The sequence below is a fragment of the Leptopilina boulardi genome, unplaced genomic scaffold (genome assembly GCF_019393585.1).
Source record: "Leptopilina boulardi isolate dan_hultmark-lab unplaced genomic scaffold, ZJU_Lbou_2.1 LbouV2_202, whole genome shotgun sequence".
NCBI lineage: Eukaryota > Metazoa > Arthropoda > Insecta > Hymenoptera > Figitidae > Leptopilina > Leptopilina boulardi.
The window spans coordinates 1093782-1113178 of record NW_026137755.1 but is presented as its reverse complement, the minus strand read 5'-3'; the positions used below and the strand labels follow the sequence as shown (position 1 = coordinate 1113178).

General features: G+C 30.8%; 1 protein-coding gene across 4 annotated transcripts in view; it reads left to right on the top strand.

Moving 5' to 3' along the window:
* LOC127278418 (dachshund homolog 2) overlaps positions 1-19397 on the top strand; it is a 188963-nt gene that overhangs the window by 135049 nt on the left and 34517 nt on the right. For all 4 annotated transcript variants that reach the window (XM_051300148.1, XM_051300146.1, XM_051300145.1 and 1 more), the window contains one exon: positions 10237-10320. In XM_051300148.1, the coding sequence (XP_051156105.1) occupies positions 10237-10320 (84 nt within the window). The remainder of the gene's footprint in view (positions 1-10236; positions 10321-19397) is intronic.

The following is a 19397-nucleotide window of genomic DNA, read 5'->3' as shown; positions in this document are numbered from 1 at the left end:
TTTAGGACTTGATTTAGGTTCAATTTTAGGATGTGTTTTAGGACTAGTTTAAGATCAATTTTAGGATCAAATTTAGCATTTTCTCCAAGACTGGTAGGAGGACCCAATGCAGGATGTGTGTTAGGACTAAATTCAGGATCAAATTGATGACGATTTTTGGGACTAGTTTTAGGATCAATTTTAGGATTAAATTTAGCATTTTCTCCAAGACTGGTTTGAGGACCCAATGCAGGATGTGTGTTAGGACCAAATTTAGGTTTAAATGTAGGATGTGTTTTAGGACTAGTTTTAGGTTCAATTTTAGGATGCGTTTTAGGACTAGTTTTAGGATTAATTTTAGGATGTGTTTTAGGACTAATTTTAGGATCAATTTTAGGATCAAATTTAGCATTTTCTCCAAGACTGGTTTGAGGACCCAATGTAGGATTTGTGTTCGGACTAAATTCAGGATCAAATTGAGGACGATTTTTGGGACTAGTTATAGGATTAATTTTAGGATCAAATTTAGGATTTTTTTAAAGACTCGTTTAAAGACCTAATGTAGGATGTATTTTAGGACCAAATTTAGGGTCAAATGTAGGATGCGTTTTAGGACTAGTTTTAGGTTCAATTTTAGGATGTGTTTTAGGACTAATTTTAGGATCAATTTTAGGATGTGTTTTAGGACTAATTTTAGGATCAATTTTAGGATCAAATTTAGCATTTTCTCCAAGACTGGTTTGAGGACCCAATGCAGGATGTGTGTTAGGACCAAATTTAGGTTTAAATGTAGGATGTGTTTTAGGACTAGTTTTAGGTTCAATTTTAGGATGCGTTTTAGGACTAGTTTTAGGTTTAATTTTAGGATGCATTTAGGACTAGTTTTAGAATCAATTTTAGGATAAAATTTAGCATTTTCTCCAAGACTGGTTTGAGGACCCAATGCAGGATGTGTGTTAGGACCAAATTTAGGTTTAAATGTAGGATGTGTTTTAGGACTAGTTTTAGGTTCAATTTTAGGATGCGTTTTAGGACTAGTTTTAGGTTTAATTTTAGGATGCATTTAGGACTAGTTTTAGAATCAATTTTAGGATAAAATTTAGCATTTTCTCCAAGACTGGTTTGAGGACCCAATGAAGGATTTGTGTTAGGACTAAATTCAGGATCAAATTGAGGACAATTTTTGGGACTAGTTATAGGATTAATTTTAGGATCAAATTTAGGATTTTTTTAAAGACTCGTTTAAAGACCCAATGTAGGATGTATTTTAGGACCAAATTTAGGGTCAAATGTAGGATGTGTTTTAGAACTTGATTTAGTTTCAATTTTAGGATGTGTTTTAGGACTAGTTTTAGGATCAATTTTAGGATCAAATTTAGCATTTTCTCCAAGACTGGTTTGAGGACCCAATGCAGGATGTGTGTTAGGACCAAATTTAGGTTTAAATGTAGGATGTGTTTTAGGACTAGTTTTAGGTTCAATTTTAGGATGCGTTTTAGGACTAGTTATAGGATCAATTTTAGGATCAAATATAGGATATGTTTTAGGACTTGTTTTAGGATCAATTTTATGATTAAATTTAGAATTTTCTCCAAGACTGGTTTGAGGACCCAATGAAGGATGTGTTTTAGGACCAAATTTAGGGTCAAATGTAGGATGTGTTTTAGGACTTTATTTAGGTTCAATTTTAGGATGTGTTTTAGGACTAGTTTAAGATCAATTTTAGGATTAAATTTAGCATTTTCTCCAAGACTGGTTGGAGGACCCAATGCAGGATGTGTGTTAGGACTAAATTCAGGATCAAATTGATGACGATTTTTGGGACTAGTTATAGGATTAATTTTAGGATCAAATTGAGGATTTTTTTAAAGACTCGTTTAAAGACCCAATGTAGGATGTGTTTTAGGACCAAATTTAGCTTCAAATGTAGGATGTGTTTTAGGACTAGTTTTAGGTTCAATTTTAGGATGTGTTTTAGGACTAATTTTAGGATCAATTTTAGGATCAAATTTAGCATTTTCTCCAAGACTGGTTTGAGGACCCAATGTAGGATTTGTGTTCGGACTAAATTCAGGATCAAATTGAGGACGATTTTTGGGACTAGTTATAGGATTAATTTTAGGATTAAATTGAGGATTTTTTTAAAGACTCGTTTAAAGACCCAATGTAGGATGTGTTTTAGGACCAAATTTAGGTTCAAATGTAGGATGTGTTTTAGGACTAATATTAAGTTCAAATTTAGGACCCTATGTAGGATGTGTTAGGACTAAATTCAGGATCAAATTTAGGACGTTTTTTAGGACTTTTGTTAGGATCAATTTTAGGATCAAATTTAGGATTTGGTTCAAGACTAGTTTGAGAATCAAATGTAGGATGTGTTTTAGGACTAAATGTAGGTTTAATTTTAGGATGTGTTTTAAAAATAGTTTGAGGACCAAATGTAGAATGTTTTTTAGGACTAAATGTAGGATTAAATTTAGTATGATTTTTGGAACTAGTTTTAGGATCAATTTTAGGATTTGTTTCAAGACTAGTTTGAGTACGTAAGGTGTGTTTTTGTACTAGTTTAAGTACTAAATTTAAGTTTAAATTGAGGATGTGTTTTAGGATTAGTTTATGGACTAAAGTGAGGTTCAATTTTAGAATTTAACATTTGTTTTAGGATTACTTTTAAGGTTAAATTTTATATTAACTTAAGGATGTGTTTTAGGACCATCAATTTTATGGTCAAATTTAATTTTTTCCGTAGCATGCTGTTTCTAATTAAATATTTAGGAATATGCACATTATTAATTTTTTCTTTTACAGTGAAGGGGTGAAATAAAAAAATTGAATTTATTTTTATTTTAAACTTTAACAGCGTTTTATGTTGCACAACATTTTAATTATTTAATCTTTTTTTCATTACTTTTTCATACCAAAAAAAATTTAAGTTTGCTTTGGAGGATATTGGATTGATCCAACTCTCTTCCTATTAAATTTATATTATTTTTTAATTAGAAAACTTAAAATTTTGAAAAATAAAAGATAATATAATTTTCTGTTAATTTGAGTTTTCCAAAAGTTATTCTCTTGACAATTAAGCAGATAATCGTCGTACAAATAAAAAGGTATTTTTTATTAATTAATCTATTAAAAATTAATTTCTTAGTACTTTATTTGAAGTGAAATTTTTTTATTAAAAATATATAAAGAAATAATTTTTCCTCAATTTAAATTTATATAAACATATGAAAAGCTCTGTTAAATAACGCTATTCGGCACAATTAAAACGTTAAGGTAGAAGCCAGAATATTGTCAATTTTCATTAAATTGGTAATTTCTGTGTTAATTGTTTATTACTAATAGAATTATTAATATTTTTTAATTTTATGGCAAATACCAATTCACATATATTATTTACCAATTTACTGCAAATGTACGCATTTCGAAAGCTCTTAACCAATAACTTTTGAATTGTACCGTAGATCTTCAATACGTCGAGCTATGTAATATGAAGTGATCAATAGTTGAATATTTTGTTTCTGTATTTTGACAACAAGAAATTGACATCTATTGCCGTGAAAATACAACTTGAAAAGGAAAAGACAACAAAATGTTTTATTTAGTGCAGTGGCTTTTACAAAAATCAATTAGCATTGTAAAAGAAGAGGATATTGTCAAAAGACAAAATGATGTTGCGCAAATTTTATGGGACGAAAAAGTGTATAAAGCTAAAGTAATAGCGGTTAATGGTAAGTTACATTTTTCATAATTCTTGTTTATACTAAATTTTTACTCTTCATCAGAAACATTTTAGAGCAAATTGATTTATTATTTTATTGTTAATTTCTGATTTGTAAATTTTGAAAAAAATATCGGAATAAATATAATGTTATCTGAATTTTTATTTCAATTGAAATTTTACTGATGCTTCGTTAATTTATTATATTAACTAATTTCCACTTTTTTAAAGTTAATTTATTTTATTTATTTTTAGATGACAAGCAATGGCTTGAATCATTCGAGGTGAACGAAGCCGGGATAATTTTTGGACAAACGGTGCAAAATAGTAAATATCTTTAAAAATGTTTTCTTTTTTTAGTCAAACGCATCATTTCGTCAATCTAACTTTTCAATTTTTACCACAGCTGTAAAAGAAACACCAACGGATTTTAAAGAAACTCAAAACGACGCACAAGAATTTCCAACTATTATAAAGAAAAATGAAAATACTTTAAAAAAAGAAACTTGTTTGTCAGTTAGTGACGATAAAGTTGAAATTGTCACAGGATGTGGCATATTTGTAACAAAAATGGAGGAAATCAATTTGAAAAGTTTAAAACATAAACCGAAAAAAATGACAACCAAATTATTAACAATTATATTAGGAAAAGAAAAATTAAAGTTAATGTCATTATCGGGAAAAGGGGAACAAGAAGCATTTTCTTCTGATCTGTTGGAGGCTGTAGAAAGTAACCTTTTAAATTATAATTTTTTTAACAAAATATTAAACACTCGCTTCAAAAATTGCAATTAAAATTCTTTGAAAATTCAATTATTTCTAACATTTTCATTGAAACTATCATGAATTCAATAATCTTCAAAAATTTTCATTAAAATCCTTGAAAAATATTATAATTTAAAATTCTTAAACTAAAATTCTTTAAAAATTAAATTATTTTAAAAAACTAAAATTGAAATACTTTAAGATTCAATTATTTTTGAGAAATTTCTATTAAACTTTAATTAAAAATGTAAATTCATTAACAATTTCAGCAAAATTAAACGCTTTTCAATATTTTGAATTGAAATACTCTAAAAATTTCAATTAATGCAATTTTTTGAATATTCAAATAAAAATTAACTAAAATTATAATGGTTCTTAAGATAATATATTTTTAATATTTTCAGAATTCGTATTTGACAATTCTATGGAAGAAGAGAAATTAACAACAGCTGATTTCAAAAAATGTGTTACTAAATTTTGTAACAATTTAAGAAACAATTAATTTAATTCATTTTTATTTTTTAAATTTTATCTTAATTATACTGTCATTTAGCACAAAATTATTTTTACGAAACAAAATAAATTTAATTACTACTTTAATTCATATTAATAAAATGAAATTGTTTAACAGGTAAAAAACAAATAAATAAATTGTCGTTAAAAATTAAATAATTAATTCTTACTAGAAATAATACTTGTTTACCATATATTCTTTTAAATTTCAACGTCACCTTTGCTATTTTTTTCTGTAAATAAATATCATTCTTTCCCTTGAGGCCCTAAGGCGTAAAATTAATTTTTTTTAAACATTAATTAAAAATTGTTATAAACTTACAAACAATGATATCCAAACATTTATTTTTTTTATCGATTTTCCGTGGCTTATTGTTTATTTTCTTGAGTATTTTTTGAGAACGAAAATTATATTTTTTTCAATTCCACGAGGCGTGAAATTAATTTTTTAATATTTATAAAAATTTCGAAAAGCTTCCAAACAATGGATACCAATAATCTTTTTTTACTTTCATAATCCCATAGGCGTAAATTTTTTTTTTTAACATTTTTTGAATGTTGCCGAAAACTTTAGAACCGTGGGTACCAAAATTACATTTTTTCTATTCTCCGAGGCGTAACATTTATTTTTTGGAACTTTTTTTAAAAATTGCAAAAAACTTGCAAAGCATAATCATGAAAAATCACATTAATTCGATTTTCTGAAACGTAAACATTTTTTTAAAGTACCAGAAACTTGCAACCGTTTGATATAAATACTCTTCTCCTTTTGAATCTTCGAGGCGTAAAGTTTAATTTTTTTAAAACACTTTTTAAATGTTGACAAAAACTACACTAACATGGGCACCAAAATTCCATTTTTCTTTATTCTCCGAGGTGTAAAATAAATTTTTCTGATCATTTATAAAAATTCCTAAAAGTTTTCAAACGATGGACATAAAAAATTCTATTTTTTTCTAGTCCTTGAGGCGTAAAATTTAGATTTTGAAACATTTAGTAAAAATTGACAGAAACTTGGGTTGCATGAGGATGAAAAATCACTTCATTTCGATTATCTGAAACGTAAAACTTTTTATTTAAACCTTTTTTTAAATTACCAGAAACTTGCTACCAATTAATATAAATATTATTATTCTTTGCTTCTTCGAGGCGTAAAATTAATTTTTTAAATATATTTTATCAATGTTGCCAAAAACTTCAGAACTATGGGCACGAAAATTCAGTTTTTTTTATTTCTCTGGGCGAAATAATTTTTTGAAAATTTTTTGAATGTTGCCTACAATTTTTGAACCATGAGCACCAAAATTTCTTTTATTCCAGTTCCGGAATCGTAGAATTATTTTTTTGAAACATTTAATAAAAATTAACTAAAACTTGCGAAAAATAAGCATAAAAAATCACTTTATTTCAAATCTGTAAAACGTAAATTTCTTTTTAATATTTTTAAAAATATTTAGAAACTTTGCAACCGATTGCAATTGGTTGAATATCTTTAAATATTAATTTAAAAGAAATATACAAGTTTTATAAAAATGGGAAATTAGTTTATTACTATTGAATTAACGATTAAATAAAAAAAATTATATTAAAAAATTAATTTCTTTTCAAGAAAAATATAAATAATGTATTTTCTTTGAAATTTAGATATAATATAATTTATAAATTTCAATGTTTACAATTATTGAAAGTAAGAAAATTAAATATATTATGATTTTTTTTAAATTAATATAATAATATTAAATTAAATAATTAATTATAATTATTATAAGCGTTTAGATAAATTTAAGGTTATTTTGTGATTCATATAGTTTTAAAATGTTATTTATCTGCAATTAACTGCACACTTCTTTTTTGCGTCACTTGAAACATATAATTTTTCGAAAACATTTCACAATTTGAACATTCAGAATTACTTCTAAATAATTTGTCAATTTATAAAACTGTTAACTGAACACGTAACCGATCATAGCCACATTTTTCCAACGATGACTAGTGATGACATTCTTTATTATGACAGCTCTTTGAACAAGGATCACAGAGTTACAAGTCTTACCGAAAATATTCAATTTGTAGCAGCAACTTCAAGTGGAAGGCATTTGTACGTTTTACTGTACATTTTCATCTCGAAGAATTATGTAATGCATAGATAAACCAGATTTATATCACATCGTCGGAGGTCTGATCTCAGGAATCGATAAGATAATTAAAAGTGGCTACTAGTTAGTTTCATCGTTAAATGACGCTAGTAGAAGCAAGTTATTAGCTATCTTGATCACTAAATCTCCTTGAATTCAAAAAGTTTCTGTTTTTGTTTATTTACAATTACATTTTTTCCGTCAACTTTTCCGTTATATTGGTGAAATCTAATGGATTATTTGCTATAGTTAAACATGACATCAATCTTACTTGACAGATATGAAGTTTTTTTTTCGAAAAATGAAATCGTTGCTCCTATTACGTGGAACACGAAAACTACATTATACTATTCAAATGATCGCAGGGAGCCGGAGTAAGTTGACATTGTTGTTTCTGAGGGTGGCCTCAGGCCATGCGAATATCTTAGCCAATATGTATGTACCGCTGAGACTGTATACGAAGAACACGCCCGCTGGGGCCATGAAACGCTATATAATAACCGAGACCTCGGCTTCCGTCACCATACACTAATCAATAACCATGAATCGCTTCAGTAACAGTTCCATTCTTATTGAAGAGACTTCAATTTTTCAAAAAAGAAAAAATTAAATAATTTTCTCTATTTATGTATTTATTTCTGTATAAATAATTTTCAATAATCATATATAAAGATGCGATAAAAGTAAATTTAAATTTCAACTGGCATATATGAAATTACCATGTAAATTTTTTCAACCGTCTCTAATGTTGTCTTAACGACTAATAAATTCAAACAGGATTGAAAACGATTCGATAATCGATTTGGAAGATGGCACCTTTTCAGCAATAAACGAGCGGAGTCACAATATTACACGCGCGCTTTATGGTGCGAGACACGATTAGGGTTCATTCTAATTGAAATAAGAAAGACACACATACACACACACACACTGTTCGAGAAAATGAAACCCCCATTGGGTGCCATAACGGTGCATCGTTTAAGAATTAAGAATTATTTTCAACGGCTTCGAAGGTAATATTAAACATATAACGTAGATATTAATTCCTGAAAATTTAATACTAACGATCCCGCACTCTAATTTCAATGCACAATTTTCACTTTCTTTCTTTTTTTTTCTTCATTGCATAATTGATTTCATTTTCCTTTTTTTTTCTCTCGTGACAAAATTCTCATTTTCAAGACGATGTAATTACTTTGTGTCTTTAAATATTGCGATGTAAATTAAAATTTATTAATCTGTGTAGAAATTTTTCTATTTGTTTTATTTTACTCTTTTAAAAAGTACCATAGAAACTTCATTTTATGAAAAACTTGACAATTTTTTAGTTTAAAATTCGTTAAAATTTCTGCATAAAAATACATTAATTAAATAACAAAATATTAATGTTTATTATAATAAACAAATGAGAATATTTCTAAGAAATAGAGAGAGAGAGAAGTTGATGAAATTGAATGGATGCCCTCGGGTTATGTTGTTGGAACTGGTGTTCTCTAGATGACGATCGTCAATAAAGTTCAATTATCCCCGGAAACGAGGTGTGTGTGTATATATATATAGAAAGAGGTACATCGAAAGAGAGATGATAATCTAAACGATCGCAAAGTGGGCTGCAGAAACGCGCACAAAATTGGCAATAACAGGATATTCGCCAGGGCCCAGCGCGAACTTCCTATTCTGGTTAGCATTCAAATTGAATCTTCGTGGCGGCCAGTCGTGAAGAGTTACCGTCGTTAATGGACCTCGCAAACGCTCTGAAATTGCTAGCAGACGCCCCTGCCTAATCTCCCTCGAAAACTCACTGATATCAAAATTCTAAAATTCTATAATATATACCTATTCTCTTCCTGTTCCTTTTTTTTTAGATATACTCTCCATAACTTATTTTACCAAAAGTTTCCCTTTAACTTTATAATTTCAAAACAAGATCGATTTTTATTTTAAATAAATGTTTTTAAAAATGCATCGATTTAAAAACGTGCATTTTTTTGTTTGTAACCAAAAAAAAAAAAAACACCAAAGGCATATTAAGCGTTGAATAAATACTGGATACTGTGTGCTTTTGTGGCCAGTAATAAAAAAATAAAGCCAACATCGAACTGAAAAAGGCTCAGGTTTATAATTGACTATTAAAAATTTCAAGCGTAGCATGACGCGACAGAATTGGTATGCTGTCTCTTCTTCTATATAGGGCCTAATTTGTTCTCCCTTTCGATTACCCCTATAAAAAAAAAAAAAATCGAATTAGTTCGCCTGATTTAAAAAGGATCGAAAACGGCCTGGCGAAATGATTTTCAAGAAAATGTGAAATGCAGATCCAAAGCGTCCTTGAACAGAAGCCGAAGGTCGACGGATTTGTTATATAGTCTTCTATTCCATTGCTGGACTAACGACCCTCTTGACGAGATTCGAAATGGCTAATTTAGCGTGGTGGCTCCCCAGAGATATGGAAGAGAGGAAAACCGAGACTCAAGTCAGAGAAGGAGAAATGGAAAGCCAAGAAGAAGAAGCAGAAGAAGAGAGAGAGAGAGAGGGACGATTTACGCGCGCAAGGGATCTCCATGTCTTAATATAATTCTATTAGAGGTAACTATGCACGCTCTGGTCTGCCCAGCGCTGTTGAATTTAATCACGGAACCAGTGAGCCGTACGATATTCCACTGCCTTCAAGCCCAAGGAGGACTCTTATTGCCGAATTAACCTGACCTCAGCTACCTGATTCCACGCTACATGATACGCCTTCATTTATTATAAGTGCAGTTTCGTAGAACATGCATGTATGATTGCCAATTGACGAGAGCGAGTATATTACACGCTAGAGACAAGTGAAAATTACAATATCCTACCCAGGGTATTCTAATTTTCACAGAAAATAGAGAGGCATATTAAAATTTAACAGCGACTATTTTTTTTTCTGGATTAAATTATTTTTTCGAGAATAAAATGTGTCGCCATCTATTGGATTCGTTATGTTAACGCTTTATGAGATTGATACTAAAATGTAACAGCGCCATCTATTGTTCGTGACCTCTTAGTTTAGTAATTAAATATTAAAAATAAATTTAATTTCAACAATGATTGAAAAATAAATTAATTATAAAAAAAAATTTTATTTTCTAGCTGAACTACAAATGGACGTATTACGAGAGAGGCAAGTCAAGGACAGTCTAGAGCGACAACTCCAAGATGAGCAGAAAATTCGAGGTAAGTACCAAATTTACATTTATCAATAATCAAGAATTGATTTTACTAAATCAAAATATCTGAGATATACGTTGCGTGACGATGCGTAGGCATATAGAAGGTCGATTCGCGATGTTATAATAGGTGGACGTGTATCGAATGTCTCGGGGAAGTTTCGAACCAAGGGTTAACTTGATAATAAATCAAGAAGCCTTAGAGACACTGCGCTATAAAGTCTGTGCTCATCCTATAGAGCGAAGGATCCTGCGTATCCTATTATTCTATGTTGGGGGTCCCCTCCCCCCCCCCCTCTCCACCTGCTTCTTGTTCTTCACCTTATACGTTCCTTCGCGTAATGGCAGGAAGACGCAGACCAAGCCAAAGGCCGTGATCACTCAACCAAGTTTGGATCGGATGTCAGTTCGTAATAGAATAGTCCTCTCACGTTTATAGCTCGGTTCCTTTGACCACGACCTCTCTATCTTCTTACGTCACGTGGTATTCCCTTACTTTCTTGCATCAGCTATACCAACATGTCTTAAATTCGAAAAGTTTTAATTGGATGCCTATTTTTCTATAAGCGAAGAATATCACAGGAACAATAGATTGTTGATGACTTGGCTGTCTGCTGCAGATAGCCTCAGCAGTCTTTTTAAATTTACGATTATAGTGCCGCGGTAAACTCTTTTAGTCTTTACTTTTTTTAATCAACAGTTTTTTTGTGTGAAAATGTTTTTGTCAACCGAATAGTAAAATCAATTAGAAAGATGAAAAATTAGTATAGAAGTAAGCAATTAATTTACCTTGGAAAAAAATTTCACTTCTGGGGATTCGAACCCTGAAACTAGAAAGCAGTGCCTTAACACACTCGGCTATCATCAACTTTAAAATATTTCAATTCTACTTAATGAATTTCCAACATGGAAAAAAATTATATGTAACTGAAAATCTTTAATAATAAAATGTCGACTTATTTTTCCATTTATATTTTTCGGTTCATTATTATCTCAATGAAATCGAAGAAGAGAAATGGTTTGGTTACATTTTGCCATCCATCTTGCAATGATAACTGAGATAGATTTATGTATAGAGTGAACACGTCTGCTCAAGATAAAACCCCTAGATATAGACGACAGTACAAGAGACGATTTTCTACATTCGTGGGATATCGATGAAAGACGTGTGTAACAGTGACATGAATGGGAGGGAGAGTTGTAGCAATCGAGGGGGGGGTGTCGCGTTCAGTAGCTATGCCCGTCATATTCATGTATTGACACAGAGCTGGTTGACTAATGGACCGCTGTTGTCCCAGTCTCGTGTTACCACAAGGGCCTCGAGTTCTTTTTTTTTGTCAGTTCATCTTTTGTCTCTATAACTCACACTGCGAATTCTCAGAATATAGAAAACATTTTTTCGGAATTATATTTAAATTGAAAAAGTTTAAATTATTTTATTAGTTGCTGATTTTTGTAGTCAAAATTTGCTGCAGCATTATTTGCTAGAAATTGAATTTTTTTTCCAATGTAGGGCGGAGAAAATAAATTCCACTGTATGAAAAAGGGTTCAAATCTCTCACCCCTTGAAGATATCACAAACGATTGATTAGCACTTTTTGGCAGATTCCCATCGACAATGCGGTCGCATTTTAGGGGAACGACAAAAATTGTGGGTTGAAATTATTTGAAAGTCACGACCTGGTCGTTGGAAAGGTTTTTTTTTTTTAATAAGCTAACTCACAGCTCCCTGTGGTTCCATTCCGTTCCGTTGTCCGACTTAACATATTTATCGGATCTACATTGTTGGCTTGTCAAGCGACGTCGTCTTTTAGGGATGTAACCGCGTTATTGAATCGCTACGGATTTTCCATGAAAAATGAATTCCCTTTCTCACTGTTATAAAAAAAAACTAATACTAGTTCAATTTTTTCTTCTGAATGATGTAAAATTTATTTTTGAGTAAAAATTCCTCTTTTCAATATGGAATCATCAAAATTGAATTATAGACTAGAAAATAGCTAATGAAAACTATCACACCTTATAAATAGCAAAACACTTGCGATGAGACAAAAAATAAGAGCACAATGTATTAATTCTTATGCGCCTTTCTATAGCTTTCATAGACTATATAATAACTATGATTAAAATTGTAAGACAGAAATCTGATGAAATTAGCCGGTAGTTTTTTTTTTCGTTATGTGAAGCATCGTTGGCCTAATGAAGACCGTGTCATGAACGAGCGTGCCGTAAAGTGGCTGAAGCGCAAGTGTGAGGCGTGGATTTAGAGCGAGTTAATTTCCTTGTAGGCGTCGCAGAGAATTTCTTCTTTTCTTTTAACGACTCGAGTCACCGCATCATAGAGGAAGTGGGGTGAATATATATATATATATATACATTTTGTAAGCCGATATGTAATTTGTGCGCATCGTCGATCTTTGGATCATATATGTGACTATGATTGATGACCAAGGGACCTAAAAGATATTTACGCACGCTCATCGGAATAACTCTCCTCATTCGACTAATGACTGTCTCTCGTAAGAGATATCGCGCGTCAACAAATAATGCGCCCGCCCCACAATCGCGAATTGACAGTTCGCTAACAAGGGCGGTTAAACATTTTTTTTTCCCTCAAAAATCACAAAATTCTATCTCGTTAAAATTAATATTTCATGTTCGTGGATGAAAGCCACTTCCGGTTGCGGTTAAATTTTGTACCAAGTTTTTAATATCTTACTAAATCACTTCAGTAAAATTTCCAATGAAAATTAGTTGAATTCTTCAATGATTGAAACAGTCAAATCTGTTTTACCAATTAATGATAAGATTTGATTTAGTCAAATCTGTTTTACCGATTAATGGTAATGCAGATTTGACTATTTTAATCAGTAATAATTCAAATGATTTTTATAAATCTAAAGAAGAGAAAGAGAAGAAATTTAACTGATTTTTATAGAGTAAATAAAGATTACTTTTAATTGTTTTTTTTAAAAAGATTTTCGAGAATCTTAAAACAAAAGCATAGACAGAATATTAGCCTATTTAGAAGACTGTTTGGCATTTCGTTAAAGGTCGAAATCCCCATTCTAGTGCTGTAACGGGTTGTAACAGGGGTCGAGGGAAATAACCTCCCTCACACAGTCATGGAGAAAAGAGGGTTGACGTCTTGCGAACAATAAGATGACCTTTATCGCAATATTAGATTCATAATTTTCCTTTCGAACATAGTATAATTATTATTTCAATTAATTATTAATTTAACTTTTTTCAATTAAAAGATGCCATTATATCGATGACAAGAATAATTATTATTTTATTCTTTATATTGTTTTAATGAGAATAAAGAAGGTATCAAAGAAAAAGTTCGATCGGTAAATATAAACCACGGAAGTATGGGAACTGACAGCTGCCTTTATACTGACGGTTTTACATGAAGCTGCGGCTTCCTTGTAATTAGTAAAACCGTTTGCTGCAAAACTCGATACAAGAAACCTTCACACTCGACGACCCAACCTCCTTTTCACACGTGGCACCTGTCTGGATAGTCTTACAAAGACATTGACAGCGACCCTTTACTACAAATTATCCAACGCTTGCAGTTTATAATTGCTTCTTTCGTGACTAAATTGAAAAAAAAAAATAAATAAATTTTGAGATTTTACAATAATGTAAGGATGAGAATTTAGTTCTGGATTTTAAAAATACAATTTTGACTTGGGGAGAGAAATCTTCAGAGGTGGAAAACCAATTTTCAAATGAGTACACACATACAGCTAAAGCACTCGGGTCATCACTTTGAAGCGAGTGAGTGTGAAAATTCCGACTATAAGGGTCAGAGGCAAAAAGAACTGTTTTCGTTGAGCGACATATATATGAAATGACACGCAGAAAATTCAACCCTTTTTCGATCCAATGCCTCCACATTTATTATTATTTAAAAATATTTTTAATTTTTTAATGACTAGAATAGTATAAGTAGAGAAATTAAGAGCTTGGAAAATTGGAATTGCAATCGTACACGCGGGACATAAACAATTTGAAAACGTATCAATACCCAGAAAATAAGAGAGCGAGGAGGAAACCGTGAAAGTTGGGGTCAGACCTCTGTTATATACAACTCTCCCAACCAGGAGGAATGGATCGACAAACGAAGCGATGGCGAAAGAGAGAGAGGACACACGCTTACGGTTCACCCCCTTTGTGGCAGTTTAGCGTTTCATGTCGTATTCCAACTCATTGGAAATTGAGGAAAACAGATGAGGCGCAAAGGGAAACGGCTTTGAGAATAAAAAGAACGAGACCGTCGCGACGCGAAAATAAACCCCTCGACAAGAGTGAAAGAGAGAGAGAGAGAGAGAGAGAGAGAGAGAGAGAAAGAGAAAACTGGCCAACTATGTCAAAGGTGTCGTTGTCTGTAAACCACTAACTCTCGCGTCAAGGGTAGTGAAGGAGACAAAGGGCGTCAGTTTTGTCGTCCACGGTCCAATGGCACCTGTAAACTTTCTTTGACGAATTCCCTTTGCTTCGACACCTTCTCATTTTTTTTTCACCCCCTTGTCCCAAGAATCACAATACATATACATTCTTTTTCACAGACGCAATAATGCTGACAAAAAAAAAAAAATTTATATTTTAATCCACAAAAACTTGATTTCTATTTTTAAAACAAATATTTCTTTTGGATGCAGAGCAAAAAATTTAAAAGCTATTCTAAAAATTTTTATCAACTAAATGAATCTCATTTCAATTTTTTTGCATTTCAATTTCTATTTCGAGTTCTCGAAGCGATGATTCGATGTTAAAGAGAAACGCGCGCGGGAAAATCCCTCGGGACCCAATTACAGCGACACCCGATCCTAGAATTACCACCCAGTTAATTCAGGGGGAAATCGTGTATAAATCTCGGTCGCTTGATCGTACGCTTTCAATTGCGTTTGTCAGTGAGAGGAATACGAAAAATATACAGAGGGGTAGTAGTAGGTGATAAGCTGGATTTAGGTCCAGAGATTGTCACTTTAAACATAATTAAACTGCGAATATTTAGATTTAATATAGTTTTTTTTTTGATAATAGTAATTTTTTAACATATTTACAAAATAATTATAATATAAATTTCTTTAATTTAATTATATTATATTTATTATTTATTTTTCCATATTATTTTGAACAAAAATAAAATTACAAAATAGAAAAAAATTTTAATTGATGGAAACATGGGGAATATAGTAATAAATCTCATACATGGATTTTCTGTTTATAATGGAATTTTGCAGAAGTATCTAGATAAAACAAGAGATAATTTGGCTATCGCGGAGATAGGACTTGTAAATCGTGACCAGAGTTCCCAATAACAAGACTATGTTCACACCTATGTGGGAGAACTGTACACGTTCGCGAGGGGTAGAGGTAGTTGCCGTGGTCACTTTGTGAACTAAGCTGGCTTTGCTCGCTGTTTAATTAAGTCCTGCCTAGACTACTCACTTGATTCACCTCCTCCTCCTCCCCCTACCCCCTTTATCCCTTCACTCTTTAGCCATACAACCACCACACACTAGCCTTCGTAAATTCACCATCCACCCGTTGTTATATTACTCCTTCCTTGTTTCAACTTAAGCTAGCGAGTCAGATCCTTTGCTTAAAACACAAACATTTTTTTTTTTTGCCTCCTCTCAGTATAAAAAATTCCTTTTCTTTTTTATACCCTTTTACCACCTCTATTAATTACACTAAAGGCTAAAAGGGATCAATTTCTTCTTTTTTTTCAATACAAAAGCGAATATCTTAAGAGTTTTTTTTTTAAAAATGAGAAATATGAATTAAAAGAGACCTTCGTATTTTCTATGTGTATAAAGTGCGACAGCGTGTGTATATTGTTACATTTATTTTCATCAGTGATCAGTGATTATCCATAACGCGAAGTAACGAACGAGGCGTAGATAATACGCGGTGTTGGATGTGCGTCTATTTTTACGTAAGGGGGTTTGTATGTGCCACAGAAGCGTATACATTGTGTATACGAAGCACACAATGCATAAACGACGCCCGAGGCCCATCAGCGCATTAACAATTATATTACGGAAGCTCACTGTTATGCGCCAACGAATTCATACGCGTGCTGAGGTTACAAGCCTAAGGCATAAGTACAGGGTGAAAGCTTGGAAAAATAAACTCCCCAAAAGAAACTCTTATAGATATATATTAACCTTCGCCGCAAGATAGATGCATAATATATGTATATATATATTTTTTCTCACTATCAAAGTACTTTTACATTGTTAAATTATGCTAAAGTTTTTTTTTTCTTTTTATTTTGACCCTTTATTTTTTTTCTCCTTCCGTTAATTAATTTATGTATCGCTGTATTTAATTATTTACTGCTGTATTTAATTATTTATCGCTAGATTTAATTATTTATCGCTGGATTTAATTATTTATCGCTGGATTTAATTATTTATCGCTGGATTTAATTTTTTTACGAAAGTCCCTTCTAATCAAAATTTAGATGATTATTTATTTTGCGATTAGTAGTGAAAGTGTTTTAAAGTCAGACAAGTAACCATTTTGATTTCCTGTACTTTTTAGTAGAAAAAATGTTTTATAGGCAGATATTTCACATTGTTCTAAACATATTTGGTAACAGTAGTAAAAGTTTGTTTAGGTCAGACAGAATAAACTAAATTCTTCGAATTCCACAATCAGTAGTAAGAGTCTGTTTTAGTCAGACAAACTGTCGGGAATTTTTTTTTTATTTTGAAATTAGTAGTAAAAGAAATGTTAGTGAGACACACTTTTTTAAATAGTTTTATAATTTTTGGTATTAGTAGTCAAAATTAATAAACTTCTTGTAATTTTTACATCAGTAGTGAAAGCATTTTTTAGACTGACATATACTGATCTAAATTAGTATAATTTTATTTTCAGTAGTAAAAGTGGTTTTAGTCAGACGTTTTTAATTTTTGTAAATTTGGTAACAGAAGTAATTTGATTAAGTTTTTGACGATTTAAATTAGTAATTTCACATTTCCAGTAGTAATAGTGGATTTTGGTCAGACTGGACAATTTTTTTAAAAAAATAATATAGAAATGAAAGCTTAAAGTTTAAAAAATATATTTATATTGTTAAATAATACATTTTCGTGAATCTACGCATATATATGAACTGTTTTATCCATTTGGAAAGCATCATCAGCATCAATATAATCATTGTCACCGTTGTCATTATTACGGCAATAGGTTTGTGAATATCGTCGCATGGAAATAGCACAAGTGACATACGTACTAAACAGGAACATTCGCCATTAGCAATTTGGCATCGAGAATGGTTTTGCATCGTCATTAATGGGTCGTAGACGTTAACGATTATGTTTTGGGCTGTAATCATTGAATCGATTGTCAGTGATCGTTGTTTTAATAAAGCACGATGCGAAAACGCCAATGACGATGATGGCACTACCATAATCACTTGATCCCACTGCCATGTGACAAAAAATGTTTCAAATGCTATTTTGCAATTTTTTTAAAAAAAAAAAAAAATAGTGTATACAAAATTCCTCTTTTTTGCAAATTCTACAAAAACATAAATTTTAATGAATACTGCTATAAAAAAAACTTTCGTGATAAATTGATAGGTTGAATATTTTTGTGTTTTTTATAGGGTAGAGGAAATTAGAATAATTATCATTCTGTCTAACTGAAACAAAACTTTTACTACTGATATCGAATTGATAAAAGTCTTTTGTCTAAAAATAAATTACTGATATTCAAAATGCTGAATGTCTGACCCAAACTGATTTTTACTACTGATTTTACATTTTGAAAAGACAGACAGTTAATTTTAAAAAATGTAATTAATTTAAAGTGTGTGTATAGTAAAATAAAATAATAAGAAATATAAAAAATTAATTATAATATCGTAAATTGCAAAAATACCTTTTCGAGAACGAGATATTAAAGTTATAATGAACTTGAAACTTACTTTAGAGGAATAAGAGATTCATATTTAATGGTATCTCTCTCTTAAATCGGACTTGCGAACCAGAATACACACAAACTTGGTTAATAATTAGAAATATGCTTGAGATCGTAATTCCAAGGACAAAATTGAAGAGAAAGGGTATAAGCCGGCCCACTGCCAATAAGGGACGCATGCATAATAGAAAGCTTCAGATGGCAGTGGATGTACAACACGGGACTTTGCAAAAGGGATGATGTTTTATGAGGATTTGTATTACACTGGTTTATTCATCCCGTACGTTTGATTTCCAACTTCGTTATGATTAAATCCATATAAAACATTATTTTGCAAAAAATTAATTCTTTTAAATATTTCTGTTTCTTTTTTTTGTCATAAAAAAATTTACCTTCTTTTCCGTAAAGTTATTATATCAAGGTAAATTTCTCAAGGTTCTTGTGAATGTAAAAATATTCCATATTGTAATAAATTCGCCTAGCAATTATATAGCGCGTTCTAAATAAAAGTTGAAAACTAGTTCAGTAATATTATTGGAAAAGAGGACGGAGAAATGAAGCTCTATTTACTGTAATTGGAGCCAGAGACAAGTAGTCAAACGTTTTGTGGTGTCGGGATCGTCATTTAAATAGGGTGACATTGCAGATAATAATGGGTTACTGGTTACACACTGGAGTTTATTTATTCACGCCTTTCGAAGCGCAATTTCTCGTAATTTTAGGTTTCGTTGTTACACGCACTGAAATCACTTTTAAATACCGAGAAGACGATACTTTACCAAGTAAAATTGCAGTCTATTATATTCTACACTGATACATATATATATATTTATTCTTCAAGGCATTCTAAGAATAAGTTTTTCAACTTGACGTTTATTTTACTTTAATGACATCAATCATACTCTATCATTGAATTAACTATTATAACTATTTACAAATTCGTACAATTATAAATTATAAATAATTACATTATTTATATGAATTGTATATTTTAATTTTTAAACTTTATATTTTCGAAACTCTTTTGTTTTGTAAATATAAATTTTTTAGTTTTCCATAATGATTATATATATATATAGTTTAAATTAATATAAAGACATTATTACACTTTTATTGCATAGTCACAATAACGCT